This window comes from Aspergillus piperis (assembly GCF_003184755.1).
Source record: "Aspergillus piperis CBS 112811 unplaced genomic scaffold BO85scaffold_15, whole genome shotgun sequence".
Taxonomy (NCBI): domain Eukaryota; kingdom Fungi; phylum Ascomycota; class Eurotiomycetes; order Eurotiales; family Aspergillaceae; genus Aspergillus; species Aspergillus piperis.
This window is the reverse complement of record NW_020291605.1, coordinates 319893-339076: the sequence shown is the minus strand read 5'-3', so window position 1 is coordinate 339076 and position 19184 is coordinate 319893. Positions and strand designations below refer to the sequence as shown.

General features: G+C 51.0%; 9 protein-coding genes across 9 annotated transcripts; 5 read left to right on the top strand and 4 right to left on the bottom strand.

The window, feature by feature from the left end:
* Positions 1-1666: 1666 nt before the first annotated feature.
* On the bottom strand, positions 1667-2300 carry BO85DRAFT_73933 (uncharacterized protein). Its single transcript, XM_025665632.1, has one exon. It carries the CDS (start codon positions 2129-2131, stop codon positions 1805-1807), a length of 327 nt encoding a protein of 108 aa, XP_025513471.1. The 5' UTR covers positions 2132-2300; the 3' UTR covers positions 1667-1804.
* BO85DRAFT_425235 (cysteine proteinase) lies at positions 2177-4114 on the top strand (the record flags this gene model as incomplete). Its single annotated transcript, XM_025658072.1, has 3 exons — positions 2177-2388; positions 2446-2840; positions 2900-4114. Exons 1-3 carry the CDS (start codon positions 2326-2328, stop codon positions 4110-4112), a joined length of 1671 nt encoding a protein of 556 aa, XP_025513470.1. The 5' UTR covers positions 2177-2325.
* Positions 4115-4524: 410 nt separating this feature from the next.
* Positions 4525-5613, top strand: BO85DRAFT_401607 (uncharacterized protein; the record flags this gene model as incomplete). Its single annotated transcript, XM_025657166.1, has 1 exon — positions 4525-5613. The coding sequence occupies one exon, from the start codon at positions 4525-4527 to the stop codon at positions 5359-5361; it is 837 nt and encodes a 278-aa protein (XP_025513469.1). The 3' UTR covers positions 5362-5613.
* A 120-nt stretch (positions 5614-5733) lies between these two features.
* rpn8 (proteasome regulatory particle lid subunit RPN8) lies at positions 5734-7364 on the bottom strand. The gene is made up of 3 exons (XM_025665224.1): positions 7007-7364; positions 6665-6936; positions 5734-6586 (listed from the first exon to the last, which is right to left on the bottom strand). The coding sequence occupies exons 1-3, from the start codon at positions 7188-7190 to the stop codon at positions 5972-5974; spliced, it is 1071 nt and encodes a 356-aa protein (XP_025513468.1). The 5' UTR covers positions 7191-7364; the 3' UTR covers positions 5734-5971.
* A 215-nt stretch (positions 7365-7579) lies between these two features.
* On the top strand, positions 7580-9223 carry adk1 (adenylate kinase ADK1). The gene is made up of 4 exons (XM_025660567.1): positions 7580-8103; positions 8199-8251; positions 8324-8478; positions 8541-9223. The coding sequence occupies exons 1-4, from the start codon at positions 7944-7946 to the stop codon at positions 8947-8949; spliced, it is 777 nt and encodes a 258-aa protein (XP_025513467.1). The 5' UTR covers positions 7580-7943; the 3' UTR covers positions 8950-9223.
* Positions 9224-9304: 81 nt separating this feature from the next.
* Positions 9305-10879, bottom strand: BO85DRAFT_425224 (Gfo/Idh/MocA family protein). Its single transcript, XM_025658071.1, has 4 exons — positions 10710-10879; positions 10605-10625; positions 10015-10545; positions 9305-9929 (listed from the first exon to the last, which is right to left on the bottom strand). Exons 1-4 carry the CDS (start codon positions 10741-10743, stop codon positions 9355-9357), a joined length of 1161 nt encoding a protein of 386 aa, XP_025513466.1. The 5' UTR covers positions 10744-10879; the 3' UTR covers positions 9305-9354.
* A 418-nt stretch (positions 10880-11297) lies between these two features.
* On the bottom strand, positions 11298-13614 carry BO85DRAFT_440374 (putative mRNA cleavage factor complex component Pcf11; the record flags this gene model as incomplete). Its single annotated transcript, XM_025658763.1, has 6 exons — positions 11298-11348; positions 11408-11776; positions 11831-12026; positions 12088-12824; positions 12877-13332; positions 13447-13614. The coding sequence occupies 6 exons, from the start codon at positions 13612-13614 to the stop codon at positions 11298-11300; spliced, it is 1977 nt and encodes a 658-aa protein (XP_025513465.1).
* Positions 13615-14719: 1105 nt separating this feature from the next.
* BO85DRAFT_451328 (uncharacterized protein) lies at positions 14720-15482 on the top strand. The gene is made up of 4 exons (XM_025660566.1): positions 14720-14985; positions 15053-15077; positions 15146-15155; positions 15213-15482. Exons 1-4 carry the CDS (start codon positions 14854-14856, stop codon positions 15316-15318), a joined length of 273 nt encoding a protein of 90 aa, XP_025513464.1. The 5' UTR covers positions 14720-14853; the 3' UTR covers positions 15319-15482.
* Positions 15483-15903: 421 nt separating this feature from the next.
* Positions 15904-19131, top strand: BO85DRAFT_73739 (putative microtubule binding protein HOOK3). The gene is made up of 7 exons (XM_025665628.1): positions 15904-17400; positions 17452-17506; positions 17567-17634; positions 17687-17799; positions 17858-18243; positions 18543-18638; positions 18702-19131. Exons 1-7 carry the CDS (start codon positions 16031-16033, stop codon positions 18885-18887), a joined length of 2274 nt encoding a protein of 757 aa, XP_025513463.1. The 5' UTR covers positions 15904-16030; the 3' UTR covers positions 18888-19131.
* Positions 19132-19184: the final 53 nt, after the last annotated feature.

Here is a 19184-nt window from a genome sequence, read left to right as displayed (position 1 = left end):
GAAGAGGGGGAGAGGAGTACTACGTAGTGGTGTGAGAAAGGAAGAAGAGGGGTGGTTTGGTTTGGTTTGGTCTTGGTTTGGTTTGAAGGGGTCCGTCCGGGCTGTCGGGAGGAAAGGCCAATTTGTTTGGGTGGTAAATTAATTCCGCTCCACTTGATGACCAGATGAAACCAAAACCGAGGCCGGGTTGTGGGGAAAGGTAGGAAATTACCACGCGTCTAGAAATGATTTAATTTATCTAGTCGTGGGTTATCTTGGTTGAGAGAGGAGTCTTATTGTCTGTTCGACCAAAGTTAAGTCTACTTTAGTATCCATGATCTAGTAATTAGAAGGTTTTTGGATCGCGATCGAGGAAGGACAGAACAATGGGAGAGTATACTTTATTACTTAGGGAAAGAGGAGGGAGGGGAATTTAATATCGCGATGCATATTTTCCGGACACTACTGGACTAGCAAGAACCAGTTCATCGGTGAAAGACGGGTGGTCTAGACTCGAAGGACATTTCCTTTTTTTCTTTTTTTTTTCCTGGTTTCGCGTCAGGTTCTCTTCTCCATCCTGGTTGTGTTCGGCTATAGGTTGGTTGGTTTGGTGGTAGATTGAACGTATCACTTTGGGCTGGAGGGGGAGAGGATGACGGAGGGAAAGCGGCTGATGAGGGAGCGAATAGTAACTTAACTTGTACTATACAATGGTCATGTTAAGTGTTTCAGATAACCCTTCATCCCTGCCGCTTTATTGACATACATGAGCAGGAAAGCGGATCGAATCGGATCCTCCCAAAGCACACATGAAGGACCAAACGGACACAGCAGAAGCACACTGGCAACGGGCTCGTGTGACATGGACGGTTTGACCATCATAGCTGGGCGCCTCTCCTAACAACCAGTGGTGAACTGATTCCAACGGATACCCGTCATCATAGCCTATCTACTGAACCATTGACACTGACACAACCGTTGAACGGCCAGGTGCCGTATCCCGCTGCAATAATCCTGTTCGAAAACTTCCCGTGTTCGAGACAACTCTTAGAGCTCACGTCCATCTCATTTGTCGTAGAGGGCGCCAGCCCCGTCATCGTTCGCTACCTCCGTAGAACCAACTAAGGGTAATCTACCCAGGCTGGACTGGCCGGAAACCTGTAGTCCTTGTCGCAAGTACCAGGGCTGGGTACTATGGATTTGTCTGCCGGACCGGGTCAGGGTGTACCTGACTGGTCAAGTCTGGAATTCTCATTTCCGCGCGGGTGGTCTGGCAGCCGGCCAGAACTTGGGTTGAACCCCACTCGATCTCGGCCGTCGGGAGTTTTTCAGGACGTCATTGCAAAGGCCATACAGCAAACTAGGATGCAAGTACTCCGTAATCGGGACCCAGTCCCTGCGCTGAATCGCTCCGTACAACACTTGAGTGAGCAGCTGCTGGTAGAATAAGGAAATCAGTATCCGATGTCCTGTAATAGCTGAACACGTCACATGGGCATTGGATGTGTGATGATGAAGGAAGCAAGAGTCGCAGAGTGATATTAACATGTGACATCTGTTCTATCATGTGACTCTAATGTCTACTACGCAGTACTGAATAGGAAATCAAGGACCCGGAAACTTCAATTGAACACTTCTTAGATAGATATGTTGGGGCTTCTTTCTGCTCAGCTCCTTATGCATGGGTACAACGTTCCCCAAGTCCTCAGGCCTACATCGCTGTGACTATACCACCCACTAGTTCGAACAAACAGGATGCGGAACACTGATGGACTCCAGAAGAACAACCATAATAGGCACCTTGATTTTTCTTTGTTCAGGCATCCTAATTTTCTATTCTGAGAGACCTGGCCATTATAGAGGTGGTCGACAATGACCGCTGCAAAGCTGTATGGTCCTTTGTTTCTCTGTATTCACAAGGGCTACAGTGTCTGGATAGCATCCTCAAACAAAGCCTATATATAAGATCATATTTTTGAATCTCTATGTTTACTTTTGAGTCAATAGCAATGCTGTCATCGGAAACAAATGACCACACGGCACCGTTCATTGAATAGCGCGCAAGGCTGTCTCGATTTAAGCAGTTCAAAGAGATCAGAGGGCGAAGAGATCCCTGCACCAAGTGCAAACGAGATGATGCATTTTCTTTCATTCCCACCTTGTCGCTATGTGGTTTTCAAATATAAAGCGAGCAGCACTCTCCTTTGCGGGCATGTTCCTTGATCATGATACAGAACACCTTTTCATCCTGCTAAGCTCGTCTACTCTCGAGCTATACACTCATACAGCTGTCTTTATATTTACTATTCGCTGGACAAGGAACGAAAGATATTGATAGTCCAAGATATGAGCGAGCCAAAACCGGAACCGGAACTACCACATCGACGGCTGTCACAGTCACCAGAATCGGTATGTACTCATGGATGGCCGAGCTAGCCAAAGATTACTTGACTAAATGACTGGCAGGATGACCTTATTACCTCTGGCTGGGTCCCTCTGGGATTCAGTCGGGAGAAAATCAGGGGATTCAAAAATCCAGGTACTTTATGCTACCGGAACGTGGTGCTTGTTGTACTTATGAATACGCCTATCTTTCTGAAATGGCTTATAAAATATCGCAAAACCCACGAAGCGTGTACTCCAAAACTGCAGAAGTGTTTGACTTGTTGTCTCTATCGTCTTTATTATCTATATTGGGTCGAAAAGGATGATGGAACGCAGAGATTACAGAGATGCCTGAAACCGTTGTGGAGAATACTTGCAAAGACCTCCTGGAAGGGTTATATCGAAGGGCAGCAGGATGCGCGTGATTTCATGGAAAGCATATTCCAGCAGCTACTTGTAGAGGTAGATGAACAGGGGTAAGGTTCTTTCTTTCTTCATACGTACGCCACACCCCCCGATACTAACTTGAATATAGCCGCCGCGAACTGAACGATATCTTCAAGATTCGAGTGAGCAGGAACGACAAGTGCTGCAAATGCGGGAGATCAAAGAATCGGCCTGATGAAAAATTCTTCATGGTATATGCTCCTGAGGATGAAAATATGCCTGGGTACGCAAACATCGAGGAAGGACTGCTAGACAAGCCAGAGCATTTGAAGGGAAAGTGTGGCAAGTGCAGGCAAGAGACAGATCATATTATGTCTGAGAAGGCTTTATACCTCCCTGAAGTTCTTCTTGTTCAATTTCCCAGAATGAAATACGACAAGATCACGAATGAGCCCAGGAGAATTAGGGTTCCAGTCTGGCTTCAAAAAGACATAGAACTCCCACCTGGCTTATTGAGTGATACAGTGAAAATCGAAGGCTGCGCTCGTTATGAACTTTTCGGCATAGTATTCCATGAGCCACATGAGACGGACATTCAGATGGGCCATTACACCTGTGCTGTCATGGGACCAGATAATAAGTGGGCACATCAAAACGACATGGAAACCAATACTTATGGATCGCTGGAAAGTTGTCTGGATTTTGGTGTGGATAACCACAAAAGATTCAAGCCTCCCTACCATGATCGCGTCTGTTGGGCGGTCTACCACCGTGTGCCTCTCGAGAGGCCATTAGATCTTGGATCAGGGGTCTGGGAGGAAGATCAGGCTCCGTCCATGCAGGCAACTGACAACGATGAACCGCCCAGCAACCTTGGATGTCATGGCGGCCCGGATGCAGGCTCCCCAAGGGGCTCTTCCCCAGAACCTGGCCCAGGTTCGATGAGCATCGCGCCTCATAATGCTGTATGCCTGGAACAATCCATTCACCTAAAGGGACGAAGATTGAAATGGACAGTCGACGACCAGCTGGTCATACCTGAGGGGGATGGGCCCCTTGTCTGGCTGAAACCGGGGAAAAAGGTTCAACATGCCGAGGTCAGGCTTAGACTTGTCTGCCGAAAGACGAGAGAGGTCCTCACAGGGCGAGCTATCATTCCCCTCAAGCCAGATATTATACCCGAGCCATATGACGCTGGACCACGGCCGGACACACCTGTACGAGACATTGGAACACAAACACGACTCAGTGCCCGCACGGAAGACAACGGGTCAGCAAGACCTTCGGGAAGTGCGCAAGATAGGGTTATTTCTGGGAGAATTACAAAAGCCAGTTGCCAGAAGCGGCCTCGATCTGCTTAGGGGGGGGGGCGGGGGCGCTTCTCTTGAGAAAGACGCTTCATAGGTTGGGCTTGAATCTGCTGGAAGTCGTGTAGCGGTTGAAATGGTAGTTGTGTTGTTCGATTATATATTCTTTCTAGTGTGCGGATACCTCGATGCAATGATTCCATAGTACTTCAGCTTAGCGTCCTGTCGCGTTCGGACCAATTCGAGATTTGATGGATTCAACAATGCCTACGCTGGGTTTTCCATTAGCTATCACCATTTAAACTTTCAAGATTCTATTGATATCATACTTGTGAGATGCTAGTAACATGCGACCTTTTATCGAGGACAGCGAAATTCCCTAATCAATCGGGTTGTAACCTTCCCGCGCCCTTTTCTACTATCCAGAACTATCTTACACTTTTCATCTCCAGCTACACTTTCCCCAATGGCGTCTCAAAACCAGTCAGACCATCAACTCCCCTCCCAAACAATTCCTTCAACTGCCCAATTTATCGATCAATTGATCTCCCACCTCTCCACCTTCACCATCCCGCCCGTAGACAGTAATCATGACCACCGGCATCAACCACCAGCCCGACACCACCACCGCACACCCCTCTCTACTCTCCCTCCATCCCAAATGGCAGAAGTTAAGACAATAATGTTAACACTCCACTGCATCTTTCCAAATGAGCTTCTTCTCGCTCTGGACATCCTGGATAGGAATCTAGTGAACCGGTTCATCTGCAACGACACGACCAATACCAGCAGCAGTCAAACATCTCACCCTACAGCCCACCATCATTCCTCAACAACAAATGCTACCACCAAAGACATACATGATTATTTTTATGTTCGCTCAGCATCTACCATTTCCCCCGATCAAAGCGACCCATTCTCCACCTCAACTTCAACCTCATCATATCACACCAAAGAACCAGACCCAAAAGGCTACGAAGTCCGCCTAAAGGCCTGGAACTGCACGTGTCCTACGTTTACCCTGAATGCATTTCGAGACTCAGGACCCGATGGATCCGAAGAGGAGGATTCATCCTCCACCACTGGTCACGATAGCCTATCCGTAACAAAGGACAACCACTTTCCGTTCGGGGGTTCGTTCACCAGGAACTCCACTCGCTCCTCTCCCCCCGTGTGCAAGCACCTTCTGGCCTGTTGCCTGGCCGTGCGGTGTCCGGGTCTTTTTGGGGGCGGAGAAGGGAGGTCTGTTTCCATTGTCAGTGCGGAGGAATTGGCGGGCTGGTGTGCTGGGTGGGGTGGATGATGAAGGCTCTAGGCTGGCTTTTTTCGTTGTATGTTTCGAGTCGGTGAAGGGATTCAAACCTATTCTTGGGTGTTTTGTTCTTTGTCCTTCTTCTGGGTGGAGTACATGCATGGTATGCTTTGTCTCTGTGTACTGAGGAGTGGAACACTACTCATTGTCTCATTGACTAGGTCCCATTGAGGATCGTGGTGGAGGGGCCCTCGATGTTATTCAGACCTGAGTCATGATGGCTGGGAGCCATTACGTGGAAGATGACCCAGCAACGCTATGGCATGACGTGTGCAGGGCAGTGGGATGATCGTCTGTTGGATACGTGCCGGTCTACAAAGACTACTATTACTGTGCCGCTTGTGAACGGCTCCAAAATGTGGAGTCCACTATGAAAGCTTTCGGAGCTTGCAGTTCCATAAATTCACCCTCGACAATATCTCACGCAAGTGCTGCTCCGAGGATATATCCTACCAATACAGATGATATAGCAGCATCGTTGCTGGCCTATAACAAGCAGATGCCCCCGAGGTCGCAATCGGCCGCGTAGAGATTACCGTAATATACATTCGATGGACTGCATTGTTCTAGATGATCGTATCGCATAGAGTCCCTGACCCGTCTACTCCTTCTGGCTCTTCTTGGCCTTCTCCTTGTCTTGACCCTCCTTCTGCTCTCCATTGGCGGTGCTGTTGGCCTTCTTCGCGGCCTCCTTCTCAGTTTTGGCCGCGTTGGCCTCTTGCTCCCTCTTCAGCTCATTCTCTTCTTGTTGCTGCCGGTTCTGGATCTTGTTCTCGATCAAGTCGTGGAATGCGGTGATGGCGCGGATCAAGCTACTCAAGTAGATCGCCATTAATTGATCGTTGGTCTTGATGCTCATGGCCCGTGCGAGTTCGCTGTTCTCCGACGGCTGTTCGGGGGCGCCACTGATGCGCGGCGTGGCGGCTGGTGTGGTAAGGTTGGGGAGGAGGTTGAAGACGTCCTGGAGATTGCCCAGAATGGCGTGGTTGACGGGGAGTTCGTGATCAAGAACCTTCTGCAGGTATTGGCCGATGTCGCGCAAACGCAGGTGCAGGCCCTGCAGCGACTGAAGCTGCGACGTTATGCGGGTAGAGAGGGTTCCGACAGCGACATCCCTGATATCCCGGAGAAGGTGCTCCACTCCAATTTCCTCTGCTTCCTCGGCTTCGATTATAGACGGGGTGTGGACGAAGGTCTTTGATGTTGTGGTGCCATCCTATTACAGAGATTGTGATGATTAGTTCAAAAGAGTCCACAGACGAGGCCCGTCACGATGGCGCGCATTGCTACTCACATCCTTGATCTCATCCACGGCAAAGTAAGCATCCGTAGGAACGCCAACCTCCTTCGGTTGGACATCCACAATCACCAGCAGAGGGTTCGGTGTGTAGCGCTTGAAGAGTTCGTTGATTTCCAAATCCGAGGCCCGCAGCTTCGGGCCCGAGTGATACCACCCAACCAGCTTCTCACGAGCATTGATCTTCTTGAACATGTCCCTCATCGACTCGACAAAGTTGTGATCTAGGAACCAAACAGAGGGATCCTTCTCATCTTCCTCGAAGGGCACTGGGAGAGGAACTGTCAGCATGTGGACACTGAAAGAGATACCGAAGGTAATAAAAGGTCAATGACGCACCCGCAAAGCTGTTCGATACCCGGACATTCTGACCCGAGTTCTCACCCAGCAGCACACCAACCACACGTTTCCGGGTACCCTTGGCCGAGCGGCCGTAGTGATCTGCGACGGAGAGAAGGACTAGAGGAGCGACCGTGACGGTGCGCTGAACGAGGGAGAGGGCGTCCGCCGTGGTGGCAGGCATGGCGGAGACAGAAGGAACGCGAGACGAGCTGTCACCGGTGGAGAGATAGGATTGAGAGGGGAGGATGAAGGGTATGTCAGAAGAGAGTGGGAGGGATTGTTGCGGGATAAGCAAGGGGATGAAGATGGGAAGATGAAGGAGGAGGAGGAGCGATGACGATGAAGAGGGAAGCTGTTGTTGGTTGGATCAACGGAGAGCCTCTGGATTCATTGGAGCTCCGTGCTTGAGCCACATTTGAGTGGCTGATGGTTGGACATTGACACCTCGACACCTGAACATCAGCCACACATCTACATTACTGGTGCCTTTTTGCCTCAGGCATACAATACGGGACACGTGTTCCGGGACTAGTCCCAAGCTGGACTCCTTCAAGGCTCAAACCAGTGGAGATTGGCTCAAAGAAAGGACGTCATGTTGGAGATGAGAGATTGCTTCCGGGTCAATGGACGCCTCTGAAGGCAATTGAGGATCTACCAAACACCTCCGATCAGAACCCCGAAGACTAGGGTGCCGTTCGAGGCGAATTTCCCAGGGCGCAGGAACCTCGGGTGGGAGACTCCACTCCCTCCGGTCGGCCTCTTTTCTCCCCCAACATGCACTTTCTCCGTTCCCTTCCCTTTCCCCGGTCTGGTTGATATCTCTTCCTCATTCCTAGCCACTTCTCTCCTCTCTTCTCTCCTCCTTCCCCTCCTGTTCCCTTTCCGGACACTTTCTTGAAGCGTCCTATCTTTCCTCTCCTCTTTTCACATCACAATGGCTCCCATTACGGACGAGGTCGTCAACGGCCTGAAGGACACTATCGGAAAGCTGGAGGCTCGTGTTGAGGAGTTGGAGGGCCGCCTCAGCAACCAGGTCAAGCCCAAGTCGGTTGCTGAGCAGATGCGCATCATCCTGATGGGACCTCCTGGTGCCGGTATGTTCTCCATTGACAATCCTTGGACTCTTTTCGCATCCTCTTGTTCCCTGCTTTTCCGTCCTGCCGGAATTCTGACCGATTCTCCAAACTAGGCAAGGGTACCCAGGCTCCCCGACTGAAGGAGAAGTACTGTGTCTGCCACTTGGTAAATCAATCACTGGGATGTTATAAAAATTGCTTTTGAGCCCGATGCTAATGTCAATTTCCACTTGTGCAGGCCACCGGTGACATGCTGCGCTCCCAGGTCGCCAAGAAGACCGCATTGGGCAAGGAGGCTAAGAAAATCATGGATCAGGGTGGTCTGGTCAGCGATGAGATCATGGTCAACATGATCCAGAGCGAGCTTGACAACAACTCCGAGTGCAAGAACGGGTTGGTAACCTGATACCTATGCGATTCTGCTTTTGGCTGACGGCGCGCGCGCCTCTTTTTAGATTCATCCTGGATGGTTTCCCTCGTACCGTTGCCCAGGCTGAGCGTCTGGACGACATGCTTAACGCTCGCCAGCAGAAGCTCCAGCACGCCGTTGAGCTTCAGATTGACGATGCCCTTCTGGTGGCCCGTATCACCGGACGTCTCGTCCACCCGGCTTCCGGCCGCTCCTACCACAAGATCTTCAACCCCCCCAAGGAGGAGATGAAGGATGACGTTACTGGCGAGCCCCTCATCCAGCGTTCCGACGACAACGCCGATACCCTCAAGAAGCGTCTCGGCACCTACCACGCCCAGACCGCTCCCGTTGTCGAGTACTACAAGAAGACCGGTATCTGGCGCGGCATTGACGCCAGCCAGGAGCCTGGCCAGGTCTGGAAGAGCCTGCTCGGTGTTTTCCGCCAGAACTAGATGCCTTTAAATGGCAGAGGACGTTCACCTCTGAGGCCGGAGTGATGTACCTTAGTGATACCCATCGTTCCGGTGCTTATGTCTTTGCCCGGAGGTAGAGGCTTTTTTTGATTGCCCTCACGGGCCGGCGAAGAAAGGCAGAAAAAACGACCTGCATTGTCCGGGAATGGAAATTGTCTTTCTCATGTCCTTATATAGACTCATGCCTTCCGGCGGGATATCTCTGTTTTGTATAGTAGTAATTTCGGAATGCGAATAACGTCCGACAAGTAAACCGCCATGATCATGTAGCTATTGATCTTTTGGACTGGCGTATACAGGCCAAGGGTATATATTCTCGACCGTAACACATGAACAAGACTTGAAACTCCAGATCATATTATCCGAATTACATGACTACTAAATCTACAGCTGCGTAGGATACACAGTCGACTCGATCTTCTCCGGATAAGTCAACCCACCCTGCCGTCTGACTTCATCCATCACCTCCATAATCACAATACTCTCCTCCCATGGCAGAGTCTCGCTCTCCAGCTTCCCGTCTCTCAAGCACCGCGCCACCTCATCCGCCTCCCAGAACATTCCCTTGCCATCGCCAGGGAACGGGCACTCAACCTCCTTCACCTCACCGTTCCCCTTGGCAGGGATGATACGGTACCGCTCAGGCCGGAACGCCGGTCCATCCACCTGGATCTCACCCTTCGTACCCTGGATCCGGATGGCCGGACGGGCGGTGTTTGCCTCGTCGGGATCAGTGGAGACGCGGAGATGCGTCATGGCCACAGCCTGCGACTGGCCCGGGTGAGGAAGATTGGAGGGGGTGCTGGTCGGGAAGCTCAGAAGGATGGTGGTGGCCTCATCGGCGCCGGTTAGGTGGTAGAGGGTCATGTGGGCAGAAATGGCAGAGGGGGGTTTACGTTGCTCCCGGGGGAGGGTGTGGTAGAGGGTCTGGAAGACCCAGGTCAGGGAGTAGATTCCCACTGTGCGATCGAAAATGGTCAGTTATCAATTAGTCGTTGTCATCATTCAGGGGAGGAGGGAAAATGGTAGGTAGACACCACATACAATCCAACAAACAACCACCCGCCAGATCCTTATTAACCATACGGTGTTCCGTACCCCATCTCTCCTCGACCGGGTCTCCGAAACTGTTATCAGAGATCACCCGCAAGACCTCACCAATAGCACCCTGCTTGATCAAGTCCCTGATCTGGATACTGAGAGGGAAGTAGCGAGTCCAGACAGCTTCCATGAGGAAGAGATTCTTCTTCTGGGCGGTCTCGCAGAGGATCTTGGCTTGAGCCGCATTGACGGTGAAGGCCTTTTCGCAGAGTACATGCTTTCCGGCGTTAAGAGCCAGCATGACATTCTGGAAATGGTGGGAGTGTGGAGTTGCGACGTAGACGACGTCGACGTTGGCGTCGGCTACGAGATCTTCATAGGAGCCATAGGCGGCACAGGGGGACGGGATGCCGGTGTCTGCGATGAATTTCTCTGCTCGTGCGGCGTTGGAGGAGGATGCTACAGCCACGACGGTGTGAGAGACGTCGGTGACGTTGCGGATGCTGGGGTCTCTTAGGAGATCGCGGGTGAAGACTATAGTGTTGATGTTAGATAGATCTGCTGACTGTGAGATTTCGGAGGAGGGGCTTTACCTTCGGCGATCCACCCCGTAGCTGTAGAGGCGCAATGCCATCCATGTTCGTTAGCCTGGGATCTTTTTGTTTGTTTGGTCTGGATGCGGGGAAATTGGTCCCTACCCATGATACCCCACCGGATATTGTGGGGAGCCATTGTGAAGATGGAGGACTGGAGATTTTCTTGGATGCTGAACAGGGATCAACAAGGCTAAGGAGTGCAGGACAGTCGCACGGATGTCTCGGGTTCTGAAGAATGTTCGATAGATGTCGAGGGGAAGTCAGGAATAAAAGTAATCCTAGCTGTGCTGGGCGGAGTTGCGCCGAGCGGGGCAGCTTCATTTGCCGACGTCATTCGCCGAGACTATAAAGACTGGGGGGGGGGTTAGTATCTATATATAGTGGTTCTACGTTATTAATCACATAGAAGACATCCAGGATGTATATGAATGACCTGATATTTGGTTCATCTGGTTCTACAATGGGATACTATATACAAGGCAGCGAGCCCGGGAGTGCTGTATGTGTCCTGTGATCCATCACCATCGTCACTTGCCCCGGAACGCCCAGGGGAAGGGGAATTCATTCAACCTTCCCATGCAAAATACAGCCGTGAAGCTGAATGAACGATGCATCTTCGCTCAAAAGCAGAGAATCATCAACAAAGAGTAGGAGAAGAAGAGAAGGGAGAGAAGGGAGTGTACACCCCGATCACACGGGCTCTGTTTTGATCCGTACATTGGATCCAGGAGAATCGGTTCCCTATGATACGTGTTAGTCACCAAAAATTTCTAGATAACTCTCATTGATGAATCACTCACCTCGGCCTTGCGTTTGCCCAAAACAGACTCGGGAGTCCCAGTTCGTCCTGACGGCGTCCCCCGGTTGGCTGGCGTAGGTCCGTCCTTGGTCACTTCGGCATAGCAACTGGCGTGGTACACGCGACTTCCCACCTTGACTGCGTCCTGCCAGATCCAGTCCTGTACATCCTCTGACCATGTCGACTCAAATTTCTCTTGGCAGATAGGGCAAGGGGTGTTTCGCAATGTCGCGTCATTCGGGGCGTGGATCCACTGCTTAGGAGGCCCCTTCTTCGTCGCAGCGCCGTCAGCACCAGCAACACCCTCAGCCGAGGCCTCCGTCTCCGCAAGGTCTTGTTCATCTCCCGCCTCACGGGATTTGATCCAATCCTGGAGATAGTTAGTACTGCAGGATAACTGGTTCGGAAATGGTGCGTGACTTACCCGTTCATCAACGTACCAGCTGCGGTTTTGGGCCCGCCTAGCTGCCTCAGACATGCGCTGGTTGGTTCGGAAGTGCCAATCCAAATGGCGAGCTTTCTTCTCCTTCCCTTCTTCCGTTGCAAAGAAACGTTGACCGCATGTTCCACACCGGTTTGACCGGGTCTCGTAGAGGCTGGAGAGCAGCATTGGTCGAGGGCTGGGGGTTCGTTTAAGTCAGTGATAGGAAAACCAATGTAGCAATGACACAGGAAACTCACATCTTGATGGACGCTGTACTCATTTGAACGTTTATTTGCGCATTCGATGTACCTTGTTGTGCCTGCGGCGTCGCGACGGGAGGCGTGACTCGCACCTGACCCGGTACGATTAGTGGGAAAGCAGGCGCGACATTTGGTGGCGGAGCAGCAGTGAAAGCGGCTGGAGGTGCCGAGGCCGGTGGAAGTAAGCCCTGCGCTCTTAGGGCTGCAATGAGAGGATTTTCTGGTGCGGCGCTGACGGATGGTTGCGGCGCGGTGGTATTAGTGGGCATCTGTGGTAGGATATTGTGGATTTGAGGCGGCGGAGTCGGCTGCTGACGTGTAGCAGTAGCTTTGAGGAGCCCGGCAAGCGTGCCAGGATTGAGGAGCTGTTGTAAAGGTTGCGAAAGTGTTTGGGCTGGGGGAGTAGCCATGGGGGGCGTTGAAACAGCCGGAACAGTTGGAGCAATAACTTGAGGAGCCGGAATTGCAGGCTTCGGAGCGAGAGCTGAAACCTGGTCGCGGACGAGTCTCAATTGCTCCTGGGTGAGTTCTTGCCGTTGCAAGATACCCTGAAGATCCAAAAGAGCCTTCAGTCGTTGCTGTATCGAGGGGTCTAGTGGATTATTGGCAAAATCGCTTCTGGCGGTGGCAATAAGAGCCTCAATATCTCGGTTGAGAGCCGCGAGATCAACCTCTGTTGTACGTGGCTGGGCTTGGGGAGTCGGGGTCCCCCGTGAAGAGTACGATTCACCCTGCTAATCAAATGAGACCTTCCGCCACTGTACTAAAATGTGAGATGATACTTACCGATGGTGGATATCCGTGACCAGAGCCATTGCGCTGGTAATGCATGGGTAAAGCCTGATTTGCAGCAGGTGGATGGCGGCCCATGCCTTGCGGTGGTGTCGGAGTGCTGTTCCACGCTGGAGGAGTGCCAACTCGACCGCGAGCGAGAATGTCTTGTTGAGTTCGAGCCTGCTGCTGCTGAAGCGCTGCAGTCCTTGCTTTGATCAGAGCACTCTCAATACTGCGAGTGATTTCTGGAGGGAAAACGGGCCTGGTGTCGAGGGAACCCGGCACCGGCTCCTTCCAGGTTTTGAGCATCTCATCCAACTTCTTGCGCGTCTGCGAATCGACCAGTGTGTAGGCGTTCATGAAGGTCTGATACAGATTGCGACCCAGGAACAGAGTGTAGGGCGTGCCTACGTTCTTGACAATCGAATCGACTACATACAAGGCGGGCAATTTCTGAGCCGGCGGAGTCTACAGAGCAGATTAGAATTCGTTCATCCCAAAGAGAGACTACAGACGGGTTGAGCGCCCTCGTCAGATTCGACGAGGGCCCAACCGGTGGTATTCTGAGAGCGTGTCACCTACTGTTCGAATGTGGTTCTCCAACACGCGGGAGATGGCCATCGCATGTTCAGTGTTCTCCTTGGCTATGACAGTCAGATTGCTGATCTGAAACCTGTCATTGTTGGTTAGATCTTCCAAGGAATTCTTGTAGTCCTCGGCAACTTCGTCGGAGGCCAACCCGGATGACATGGTGGGCAGATACAAAGGCTGGTGAGGCTGATGAAGGGGGAACAGGGGGCAAGTGAGAATAAGAAAAGGGTATCGACAAAGAAGAAAGAAATGAACAATGGACAAGCGCTAAAGAAGGGCGTAACACTCGGAAAGAATATTTATGTTCCTTGTGTTTGTTCTTTTTCCTCTGAATCCTCCTCTTTATATTTAATTATTTGTTTTTTCACTGAATTTTCCAGTTCCTTTCCTCTTCCTTGGACTTTGTTATCTTCTTGTTGTTTTCTTGCTTTTTTTTCTTGACTTTCTTCCCTTTTCTCCTTTCTTGTTAGAAACTTGTCCTTCTTATTGCTTTGTTTTCTCTCTTCTTTTCTCCTCTGATCTTTTTTCCCCGGCTTTGTCCCTTTTACCACCGTATATAAAGATTCCTATATCCGCGTGCTTTGTTTCTCTCCAGATAAACGTATCTCCTGAGTGCAAGAGATGGAAAGAGCTGTCGGAACTTGTAGAATGCTTGCTAGCTATCTTGGTCAGACTTGAGACAACAACAGGAGGCCGCAAGCGCAAATCCTCCACCAGAACCCGAAAGTCAACAAAGAACCCGCGCTACAACACCCCGTCAACCCAGTGTTAATCAATCTATCTCATACAATCACCCGTACTGATTGACCCTTCCAGTAGACAATAACTAGTAGAGGAACCAAACCGGGGCGAAGGGGAGTGGATGAGAGATGGAGGGGAGGGGGGAAGGTCTCGGAGTGAAGTTGGAAATACCCCCAGCAGTTACACACCTCGATGGGGAGATCGGAGGTGCAGAGGGGACCAAAGGAAAAGAAAACCAGCTGAATAGGAAAATCAAAGCTCGACCAGAATGACCAGGAAAATAGCAAAGCAGCCAAAATCGGCCGGGAAGAAGCGAGGGAAAGGGAAGCGAACAGGGAGCAGGAGAGGCAGGCAGAATTGCGGAAGTTGCGCTCACGAGGTCCGAAGAATAGAAAGCGTCAGCGCCGCGGCGTGACTGGCTGAGTCAGCGCACTAGTTTGAGACTCTGGTTCCTTATCCGTTACCGACTAACCCTATTCGGGCAATGCATTCCAGGTAGTATGACGCAGTCACACCTTACTCTCCCAACTTGACTAGGTACAACTCCTTCTTCATCGCCTCTATCTCTATATTACAACCACTGGTACTTGAATCTGGGCCTTTGTAATACTATCATCGGTTTTTTAGGAAATATTACCCTGTGTCGATTTCTTCACCATGAAGTTGTCTGCTACTGTTACCGTCTTGGGGTTGCTCCCCTTGGCCCTGGCCGAATCGATTCTGGTCACGTTCCCTTCAGGTACCCCTGACTCGGTGGTTGATCAGGCAAAGCAATCAGTTAAGGACGCTGTATGTGACCGGGTGCTTTGAACAGCGTTGGCACATCTATATGTTACTAACTGGCCGTTTCTGGTAGGGTGGCAAGATCACCCATAATTACAGTAAGCAGTTATCCCTAGTCATCCTTGCGTTTTGGGTAGTGGCAGTGCTAACAGATTGCTCTCTATAGCTTTGCTCAAGTAATTCTCTCTTGAAAGTCCTGAGGTGCTTGCTTGGTCTGACATACATACACACAGGGGCTTCGCAGCCGACACCAAGGCCGACTCGGTTCAACAGCTGTCAACTGAATTCGCGGCATACAATCCAACTGTCGAGAAAGACATGACTGTCACTATTCAGTGAGGGCGATATTGGATAGTCCGGGAGAAGAAAGCTCCCTTTTCTTTATTCCAAATTACTATTGTATGATGGATGGGGTTCCCGCTGGTTTCGGGGCTCGACCATTGATGGTCGATAATGGATGGGAAAAATTAGCTTAGATTGTAATTCAGGATTCTTATGTATCATTTGTCTTCTTCTGTTTCTGGAAAGAAAGTTTATGTCTTGTTCTTGTCTAATGAACCATTTAATGTCATAACTTTTGGAGCCGGCGACTGTTTCCCATAACTCAACAAACAACACAAAAGCAACCAAGATATGAATACATGATAGAGACTTCTTGTCACTTTTCCAATCTTTCAACCCATTTTCATCCTCAGTGGATGTCGTTTCACATGGGGAAAGTAGAAAATAAGGAAGCAGCGCTGTGGGTGACCCTAAACCATTCCTTTCCCCCCCAAGCGGGACTTCGGTATTTATAGCTCGTCGATGCGCGTAGCGTGGATCCCGCCTCCAACGCCCCGGAGGCGCTCAAAAAAGGATCTCATCGAGGCACAGTCCTTTTCCTCCGCCGTCCAGGTTTAAACTCAACCGTGCTGAGGGGTCGCAATTAGCCCCTCCTGGCCGCGATCCGAATACAATTGCCGGCAATTCCACAGCCGTTCCTGGAATTTGCAACAACCGCCGCGTTCCCCGCCCAGTTGATTGCCCCCGATTGCAGTCAACATCGCCGACCATGGCTGCGGAGCATACCGTCACCCAGGCCCTGCTGGAATGGGTCAACAGTTTCGCCTTGGGTAAGACTATCCGGACGACCGAGGAGTTATCGGATGGCACCATCATTTGGGAGATCTTGCAGGACATCGATCCGCAGTATTTCCTCGACGAGATCCCCCAGCGCGCCCCGTCCGACCACTGGCTATCCAAATGGCAGAACCTGAAACATATCCACAAGTTGCTCGTCAACTACATCCGCCAACAACCCGATGGCATGCCCACGGGTCTTGACCCCAATCCCAACCTCGAATTGGTCGCCGAAAAGAACTCCGTCAAGGAGGCCAACAAACTCCTGAAGCTCCTTCTGATCGCCGCCATCCGCTCCCCCAACGCGCAGACCTACGTCGAGACCCTTCAGAGCCTAAGTACCCCGACGCAAGAGACCCTGAAAAACATCTTCGAAGAAGCTCAGAATGGTCAGCATGAGGCTATCGATGGCGAGGACGATGTCAAGGAGGAGCGGGATCTGCCCGTCGACCCGGAACTGCAGTTTGAAGAGCGGGTAGGAAAGGTGTTGGCGGAGAATAACCGGATGGCGCGTGAGAAAAAGGACATGCAGAAACAGATTGATGATTTGCACGATCGCCTGGCGCGCCTCCAGGAGAACAACGATACCTTACAAAGCCGGCTTGCATCGACCGAAGACCGACTGGTCAACTTGAGGTCTGGGAAGGGTGATCTTGGACTCAGCGCAAAGGCTCTCGAGTCTAAATCCCGCCAACAGGAAGACATTATCGCAACTCAGGAAGCAAGGCTGGCTACAGCGCAGGATGAAATCGACAGTTTACGCATGACGGTGGAGTCGTTACGCGTCAAGAACCAACGATTCCAGAAGCTTCAGGATGACTATGATGAGCTGAAGACTGAGCGAGACCAACTCGCTCGTAAGGCGAATGCGGCCGAAAAGTACCGCCAGAAGCTGCAGGCTAGCCAGGACTTCGAGAAGGAGAACCAGTCGCTCAGGAACCAGATCAAAGATTTCCAGCAACAGCTGAAGGAGGCGGATTCGCAGCAGAAATGGAACTCCGAGCGTGAGGTGGAGCTTGAAGAATACCGCAGAGTTTTGCCTCGCATTGAGCAGGAGTGCAGTGAAATCCAAAACTTGAAGAAACAGCTCGAGTTCAACAACCATGCTCTCACAGAGCGACTCAGTAACGCCGATGAGCAGCGCGAACGTGATGATGCTTTGATAAGCGAGCTCCGTGAGCGAATCCGTGAACTGGAAGGTTCTCCTGGAAGCCCATCCCTGATGCCGGGTACTGAAACTCCCAAGCTCGAGGGCACTCTGCAGAAAGACTTTGAGGCGATCGGTGTGAAGGAATCGCAGCTGTTAGAAGACCCTGTGCTACAGCGACGGAGATCTAGGCTAACTCGCTACAGGAAATCTGAGAATGAAGAGCTGAAGAAGGAAGTGGAATCTCTGAAAGGGCCATCCGTATGTTTACATTTTATGGCTACTATCATCTTATATGAAGCCGCTAACAAGGCAATACAGGTGGGCTTGGACTTTTCCGATGCCTTCAATGAAACGCTGCAACAGGCCCGCGCAAATTCTTCGCAGAGGTATTTCCTACTACGAGCAGCCTAGCTAGTATAACCGCTAACGATGCATCAGTGATGATTACTGGAAGTTGTACGACCAGTATACATCTGCCCTCAAGAGATTGGCCGAGGCCCAAGAAGCTCTCGATGTATCCAAGAGATCGCTGAACGATGCGCTGGCGGAAAGTGAGTAGCTACTGTTCGGCGATATCCGTGTGTATGAAAGTTGCTTACACGAATACAGTTGAACTCTCCAACAAAGAGAACATGGATCTGATTGCCGAGATCAAAGCGAGCAGCGCATCGGATTTGACTAAGGCTCGTGAAGGAGAAGATGATGCTATGCGCAGACTGTACAATTTGCAGGCCGAGCTTGATTCAACCCAGGCCCTGGTCCAGGTCACATGTGCCGAACGTGACGATCTGCGAAACTTGCTCGAGAAGAAGCAAGCGGAGTTCCGTGCGGAAGATCATGAAGCCGCAGAGGAAATGAAGAAGCTGCTGGCCGAACTCACTGCACAGGAAAACGGCGATGATCCCGAAGCTGCTCAAAAGTCGGCTGTAGAGCTCATTAGACAAGTCGCCGCGCAGATTGAAAAGAATCTGGAGAGGCTGGCGAAACGTGCAGAGGTTAGTTACAAGAAACCCCATCGGCTTCCCTCTCAACTTGTGTTATTCCGAACCAAGCAAGGGCTATTCGCCTCGGTAGCCTCAGTGGCGACAGAAAACGTCTCGATCTTCTTGCGGATCGGCCATTTGGCGATTCGACCCAGATATTAGCAGCGAAGGCACCCGGTCTATCGCGCCTGGGTCGACTAATCGCCAAGCGGTTCAGGCGCTGAGGCTCGGCTGCCACCTTGACCCATTGATACATCCTATCCCATTTGCACTTTACGGCCTACAAAAGACTAATACGAATCATCTTGCAGTATATCCATCAACAGAACGAACACATCAAGTTCCTCCAAGAGCGGATAAAGCAACTTGAAGAGGATACGGATGATGGAATCAGCAAAGAGCGCGAGGTAAGTTGTCATTTGACACGGACTAGCTATTGCAAGCCACTAATATTCAAATTCTCCAAACAGCTCGAACTCCAGAAGATCATCGATGCTCAAGCGCGGGAGCTGACTTTGATGAGCTCTTCCTGGTACGAACTCCAGAATCGATTACAGAACAACAACATTGGCTTGGCCCGGTATCGGAATGGATCCCTGGCCGATGCTCAGAAGGGCTGGCTAGCCAGGCAAAGAAGCGTGGTCGCTGGTCGATAAAGCTCCGGTTTGTATGTTGGCGATATGGTTTACGTCCTATCTCTTCTTCGTACATGTCTTTCTAATTCTACCCTTTCCCTTTTTTCTCCCCTGCGCATTTTCCATCGTTACCAAGACTGTGTTTATTGTTGTTGCTATACCTTTTCCTTTCTACATACATATGTTTTTGTTGCTCGCCGCGCTATACCAGCTCGTTGCGGCTCAACTACTACGACTACTACTACTACTACCCCTGGGTTTTCCGTTGGAGCTTGATCGGCATTATAAACATATCATACGCACCTTTATGGCATTGTT

Excerpts from the sequence above, each read along its gene's own strand:
- adk1 (XM_025660567.1), top strand. The coding sequence starts at position 7,944 with ATGGCTCCCATTACGGACGAGGTCGTCAACGGCCTGAAGGACACTATC. Across the intron at positions 8,104-8,198 it reads GATGGGACCTCCTGGTGCCG|GCAAGGGTACCCAGGCTCCC; the intron begins GTATGTTCTCCA and ends TCTCCAAACTAG. Across the intron at positions 8,479-8,540 it reads AACTCCGAGTGCAAGAACGG|ATTCATCCTGGATGGTTTCC; the intron begins GTTGGTAACCTG and ends GCCTCTTTTTAG.
- BO85DRAFT_451328 (XM_025660566.1), top strand. The coding sequence starts at position 14,854 with ATGAAGTTGTCTGCTACTGTTACCGTCTTGGGGTTGCTCCCCTTGGCC. Across the intron at positions 14,986-15,052 it reads AGCAATCAGTTAAGGACGCT|GGTGGCAAGATCACCCATAA; the intron begins GTATGTGACCGG and ends CGTTTCTGGTAG.
- rpn8 (XM_025665224.1), bottom strand. The coding sequence starts at position 7,190 with ATGCCTGCCACCACGGCGGACGCCCTCTCCCTCGTTCAGCGCACCGTC. Across the intron at positions 6,937-7,006 it reads GGTATCGAACAGCTTTGCGG|TGCCCTTCGAGGAAGATGAG; the intron begins GTGCGTCATTGA and ends TTCCTCTCCCAG. Across the intron at positions 6,587-6,664 it reads CCGTGGATGAGATCAAGGAT|GATGGCACCACAACATCAAA; the intron begins GTGAGTAGCAAT and ends TCTCTGTAATAG.
- BO85DRAFT_425224 (XM_025658071.1), bottom strand. The coding sequence starts at position 10,743 with ATGGCTCCCCACAATATCCGGTGGGGTATCATGG. Across the intron at positions 10,626-10,709 it reads TATCCGGTGGGGTATCATGG|CTACGGGGTGGATCGCCGAA; the intron begins GTAGGGACCAAT and ends GCGCCTCTACAG. Across the intron at positions 9,930-10,014 it reads GGGTGGTTGTTTGTTGGATT|TGGGAATCTACTCCCTGACC; the intron begins GTATGTGGTGTC and ends TCGATCGCACAG.
- BO85DRAFT_73933 (XM_025665632.1), bottom strand. The coding sequence starts at position 2,131 with ATGAAAGAAAATGCATCATCTCGTTTGCACTTGGTGCAGGGATCTCTT.
- BO85DRAFT_73739 (XM_025665628.1), top strand. The coding sequence starts at position 16,031 with ATGGCTGCGGAGCATACCGTCACCCAGGCCCTGCTGGAATGGGTCAAC. Across the intron at positions 17,507-17,566 it reads AATCTCTGAAAGGGCCATCC|GTGGGCTTGGACTTTTCCGA; the intron begins GTATGTTTACAT and ends AAGGCAATACAG. Across the intron at positions 18,639-18,701 it reads GAATCAGCAAAGAGCGCGAG|CTCGAACTCCAGAAGATCAT; the intron begins GTAAGTTGTCAT and ends TTCTCCAAACAG.